This window comes from Larimichthys crocea, chromosome X, assembly GCF_000972845.2.
Source record: "Larimichthys crocea isolate SSNF chromosome X, L_crocea_2.0, whole genome shotgun sequence".
NCBI classification, from domain to species: Eukaryota; Metazoa; Chordata; class Actinopteri; family Sciaenidae; genus Larimichthys; species Larimichthys crocea.
Genome location: NC_040020.1, coordinates 236131 through 242199, shown reverse-complemented (window position 1 = coordinate 242199; position 6069 = coordinate 236131). Strand labels below are relative to the sequence as shown.

Below are 6069 nucleotides of genomic sequence, written 5' to 3'. Positions count from 1 at the left end.
GTACTCGAGTATTTGTTCTGATTACATTATTTCTTCCGTCATTAAGTCCATAGAGGCTGCTGAGCTGCCGGCTCCGGTTCTAGCACGACACCAGCTCCGCTCCCTGTCAGTATTCCCTTTAAACCTCCTCTTCTTCTTCCCGGTTGTCGAGATGCTGGGTTCAACGGCTGTAAAATCACAATTCAATGATTTGCAAATCTTTTTTTTAAATCTTGAATACAGACAAGATGTTTAATGTTCAGACTGATCAGCTTTATTGTTCTTTTTTTCGTAAACATACAGTCGTTGTGAATAGGATGCCTAAAAAAACGCCTGTTCGGATCATTATGCAGGTTTTATTGGTAACAGGTACATGATGGGCAACGTTCACAACTACAACAACAAACAGTCCAACGAAGAATCCAGAGAAATCTCAGCAGCGATGAATGTCCGTGACCATCGACCCATCCGGCAGCATGAAAAATATTACTGCGTGGGCTCAGGAACATTGTGCAAAGCCAAAAATGCAAGACCGATATCAACAACATCCAAAAAAACTGATTGATGCTCAAAGAATTTCAGTGGACAATTATTTCAACACTCCGTCGTCTTAAAGTCGTTCCCAGTGTTTCAAAAACACGGAAAACGTGTTTGTAGGTAGTTTAATTTCACATTAATAACCGGAAATATAGATCACGTTTTCTGGAGTTTCAACAGAGTGAACTCAACAGTCAACAGCGGGAGGAGAACATGTCATCCTCCACTTCACATATGGACACAGACGAGTCAAAGCAATCAACTCCAGACTCAAACCCAAACCCAAACGCGGGGTAAAGAGGCTCAGTGAATGTGGACTGGCAGGTGTGGAGGAGAACCAGAGCATCAGAGGTCAGTTTGTAGAAGGACAGAGTGCCAGCAGGAAAGTCCAGGAACACTGCCAGTCTGTTGGATGCAGGAGATGACGGGAGATGAATGGACGTCGCTCTGTCGTCATGTCGGAAAGTGTATCCATCATCATCACAGAGCAGCAACCAGGAGTGGTCGTTCGCTCCGAGGCAGCCGTCGGCTCCCTCTCCTTTCCGTCTGATCCCTCTGTACGTCACCGCTACATAAACCCTGCCCTCCCACTCGACCTCCCAGTAACAGCGACCGGTCAGACCGTTGCTACACAGCACCTGGAGCCAGTAGTTGAACCTCTCTGGGTGATCGCGGCGTGGCTGCGCCTCTTTTACGGCCGTCACCTTCGTGCAGTTGTCAGTTGACAGTTTGAGGTGTTCGTGTGCCGTGTTTTCATCCAGCGTGAGTTCACAGACATCTGATGGACAAAACACAGTTTATCATTCAACACATGCAATGTAACTATTTAAAGGCAACAGTTCAACTCTTCTGTGATCTACAGGGAGCGGAGCAAGTGTCATGCCAGAACAGGAGCTGGGCAAGCAGGGAATGTAACCACGCTCAGCAGCCTCTAAATCTGAGATAAAGAGTAAATCTGGGCCTGACTTTTAGTCGTACTATATGTCTTTTTGCCAGGTAATCACACATGTTTGATCGATCCACTGTCCAATTTTGTCCATTTTTTGTCTGAATACACGTCTGGTCTTGTAGGGTTACGGGTAGTGTTTGATCCTTTAGTAGACATGTATTACTTTGACTGACATTGCTGCTCTTTAGGCCCAGAGGACTCGGCCAATTAGGATCTCTGTCATCTCATGCTGTTTTAAAAGGTTAGCACTCATTGACAGCTGACTGACAGACAGTTATTATAGCAGATATATGCTGTAGCTTCGAGTTGTTAATGACCTTTCTGCCACAGTATTTTATGTGCTATAGGATGGGTGGTGTCCTATTGGACTTACATTTCTTCAGGCCATGTTTCAGTCTTTGCGCTCCGCTGTACTCAAGGCTAATGGAAGGAACAAAATAATCCATCATTACCTTCTCAATGGAGGTATTTTCCATTCATTAAAATCTCTATTTAACAGCAGTCTTCATCAGTGTGACAGATTTGTCTTCGTCGGTTCATACTTGAGATTTTTCAGTTCCCACTGTGGATTGTTGCGTCCAGCAGTCAGCAGCTTCACTCCAGAGTCTCCTGGATGATTGTAGCTCAGGTCGAGCTCTCTCAGGTGGGAAGGGTTGGACTCCAGAGCTGAGGCCAAAGAGGTACAGCCTTCCTTTGTTACCATGCAGCCTGACAACCTGCACACAAACACATACAGTTTACAAAGTGGAACGTGAATTAGCATGTAGCAGAAGGGGCATGAGCATTGTTCATCAGATGAACAAATGAATGCATCCTTACCTGAGACTCTGTAAGGTACAATGTGGATCCTCCAGTCCAGCAGACAGCAGCTTCACGCCTGAATCGTACAGGTCGTTGTCGCTCAGGTCCAGCTCTTTCACTTGTGAAGATTGAGATTTGAGAACGGAGGCCAGAGCTTCACAGATGTCCTCCGACAGATTACAGTTACTCAGCCTGAGAAATGATAGAAACAGAATATAAACGAGTAAACGTATCTGTATTTGATACAGTTAAGACAGTTTTCTGTGCACATACAGCACTTTGTTGGAGGCCTTGACCACCGGCAGCAGCCTCAGTAGACCCTCCTCGGATGCAGAGTATTTCTTTAGGTCAAACACCTCCAGCGTTTCTTCTGATGACAGCAAGATGAAGACCAGAGCTGACCAATGTGCAGGAGAGAGCTTGTCTGGGGAAAGACTCCCTGAATTCACGTACTGTTGGATCTCTTCCACGAGAGAATCATCCTTCAGCTCATTCAGACAGTAGAACAGATTGAGGCTCCTCTCTGGAGAGTCAGTGTTCTCCTTGATCTTTTTCTTGATGGACCTGATTATCGTGTGGTTGTCCTCAGAGAACTCCTTTGTCACCTTCAACAGACGCCGAAGGAGATCCTGATTGGTCTGCAGGGAAAGGCCCAAGAGGAAGCGTAGGAACAAGTCCAGGTGCCCTTTTGGACTCTGTAAGGCCTTCTCAAGTGCAATCTCGTGGACTTCGTTTAAAGACTTTCTCTTGCAAAGCGTCAACAGACATTCCAGTGTTACCTTTGGCTCAGACAGGATGTTCTTGTTGTCGTTAATGAGCGTCATAACCACGTGAAGGGCAGCCAGATACTCCTGAAGGCTCAGGTGGACAAAGCTGAACATCTCGGCCTTATCGTTGTCCCTCTTCCACCTCGGCACCTCGTTAAAGACCTGCGTGAAAACTCCACAGTACAGTGAGGCTTCGCGGAGGTTAATGCCACTGTCTTTCAGGTCTCTCTTATAGAAGATCTGGTTGTCTTTCATCAGCTGGTGAAAAGCTAGTTTAGCTAACGACTGGATGTATTCAATGCTCTTTTTTATGCCACATTTCTCTTCTGTCTGGGCGATGTGAAACAGCAGGAATTCGGTGTACATCTCCGTCAGGGTTTTGGGCAGCTCTGCCTGTCTTCTGTTCTTTAAAACGTTCTCCAGAACTGTAGCAGTGATCCAGCAGAAAACTGGGATGTGGCACATGATGAAGAGGCTTCGCGATGCCTTGATGTGGGGGATAATTCTGCTGGCTTCATTGTCATCCGGGAATCTCTTCCGGAAGTACTCCACCCTCTGCGAATCAGTGAACCCTCTCACTTCTGTTATGCTGTTGACAAAGTCTCGCGGGATCTGGTTGGCTGCTGCAGGCCGCGTGGTTATCCAGACGCGAGCAGAGGGAAGCAGCGTCCCGTTGATGAGGGCAGTCAGCAGCACATCCACCGTGGTTGACTTTGTCACGTCGAAGGCAGCTGGCGGCTTTTCACTCGGAGTTAAGTGCAGCTGAAGACGACTTTCATCCAGTCCGTCCAACACAAACAGAAGTTTAAATTCACTCTTGTCAAAATCACGGTTTCCTGATGCCTGAAGTTTGATGAAAATGTCTTGAAGCTCCTTATCCGGCATGTCTTTGGTTTCCCAGATACATGTGTGGATCAGCTCTGTCAAACGAAACTTTTCTGCCTTTAGCAAATTCAGTTCACGGAAAGTGAAGGGGAATATCAGGTGCACATCTTGATTCGTTCTCTGCTCAGCCCAGTCCAGCACAAACTTATTTACAAGGATTGTTTTGCCAATTCCTGCAACTCCAGTCGTCAGCACTATTCTTACGGCTTTCTGTTTTCCAGTAGGGCTTTTGAATATGTCACTCGGTTGAATTGGCCTCTCCGTCTCTGCTACCCTTCCCTTTATCATCCCAATCTGCACGACCTCATGTTGCTCATAGATGTGTGTTTCCCCCCCGGCTGTGATGAACAGCTCCGTGAAGATGTCACTCAGGCACTGCTCATCCTTCCTCTCCGTCATGCCCTCTTGAGCACATCTAAACCTGTTCTGGAGGTTCGACTGGAGATTGCGTTGGTACAGTATGATCTGTTCTGGAGGCTCTGGCGCTGGAGTCTCGTCACCTGTGAGGACGAAAATGGCATCCATAGCAAAGTCAGTGTACTAAAGCAGTTTACTAAAAATTTGAACCCCAACCCAATGTTTGTTAATCTGACGACTACAGACGACCATCTAGGAAGTCATTGTTGGATGACCCAACTTTCTGTCATCATCTATCAGATCAACAAACTACATAACATAGTCAAACAGTAAGGAGAAGAACAAATACATGTTTTGCATCAATGCAAGCAGTCAGTGCCATTTTGGCTCTTCTTTCAATGAAGACCTTTGATAGTCACCATTGTTGTTTTCAAGGAAACAGTCAACCACATTTATAGCTTGTAGCTGCCAGCTGCTCCTCATAGGACATTCGCTGGTTTGTAACCACATACATGAGACTTCCAAAACAAAAAAACGAAGGGCACCATGCTGCCTTTCACAGTTCATGGCTTACCTTGTGGTTCTGAGCATCTTTTTGACAATTTCTCCACCAGATCTAACCTCCCCATCTTGCTTAAAATCTTCTGGGCCACCTCCACAGCCTGCTGGTTGTGTGTCTGCACCATTACATTTACTGTCTCCAGATAGTCCGCCCCATCTAGCCGGTACTTTCTGATTGGGGTAAAGCCATCTCCGACCTGCAGTTTCCACTTGAATTTTTTTAGCTCTTCACGTCCCAAATTTTCCAGAGTGTCAGCAAGCAGCTCTTCAACCCTCACCATCTCTGCTCCCTGTAAGACCAGACCAGTGTACCACTGTTGTTCATGCAAGGTCACTAATTACTTCTTGCATTCAAACAAATTCCCCCTGATATGTCACCAGTATTTACCTGTGTGGTGTGAGCTCTATGGGTGTTGGTAAATCACTAGGTGGATTTAAGTGTGCTGGTCTCAAATGTCCACAATCATTTCTTATTCCAGGTTCTTCACAACAGGAACTCCAGTTTGCACCTTTTGGGGAAAATACCAACAAAAATCAACCAAACTTTATATTTTTAGTTGCAACCGCCTTGTCTGAAGCGCAGAGAAGATGAACGGGCGGTATCTACATGTGTGGTTTCCACTGTAAAGTACAGAGGAGGAGTTAAATGTGTAAAATGACCAACAAAAGTCATCATCATCACTCACCACTTATCATATACTGTAAAAGAGTCATCATCTTCTGACCTGTGAGCATTTAAAATTAGAGTCATTGTGTAATAAAACATATTACGGTAAAGCTTTTGTATAAAAGTTAATCATTGGCTTATTCACTGTTCGTGAGTCCTGTCATTATCCAGGATGGAGTTATGATAACAATGACGTGTTTTGATAAGACTATTATGGTTTACGGGAAAACGGGGGAATACTGTGGAAGGCATGGTGGAAGGAGGGGTGTGTTATCAGTCATCTACTTTCGGTTTCCTTTTTTACTCATTTGTTTTCTCTGTGGTTTAAAAAACGCGTAACCTCATCCCAGTTTGATCCAGGTCAAATATTAGTAATGAAAAACGGAAATCATTGGCATTAAAAATGTGAAACATAATACTACTAGAAGTTTGATTATGAAACAGACTTATGCCTCTATAATCGCCTACATAAACAAACAAGTCCATCAGCTAGACGACTGGCTATTTGAATGTAGTTCATGCCAATTAATAATTAATAAATAGAAGTCCAATGTCTGCATCAGAAC

General features: G+C 45.0%; 1 protein-coding gene across 2 annotated transcripts; it reads right to left on the bottom strand.

Moving 5' to 3' along the window:
- Positions 1-288: 288 nt before the first annotated feature.
- LOC104931507 (NACHT, LRR and PYD domains-containing protein 3) lies at positions 289-5323 on the bottom strand. Of its 2 annotated transcripts, XM_010746524.3 has the most exons (7): positions 5225-5323; positions 4850-5126; positions 2540-4418; positions 2285-2458; positions 2008-2181; positions 1839-1885; positions 289-1294 (listed from the first exon to the last, which is right to left on the bottom strand). In XM_010746524.3, exons 2-7 carry the CDS (start codon positions 5115-5117, stop codon positions 711-713), a joined length of 3126 nt encoding a protein of 1041 aa, XP_010744826.3. In that variant the 5' UTR covers positions 5118-5126; positions 5225-5323; the 3' UTR covers positions 289-710. The 2 variants fall into 2 exon arrangements, with proteins under 2 accessions (XP_010744826.3, XP_027138364.1); XM_027282563.1 differs by lacking the exon at positions 1839-1885 and having other exon boundaries at positions 1156-1294.
- Positions 5324-6069: the final 746 nt, after the last annotated feature.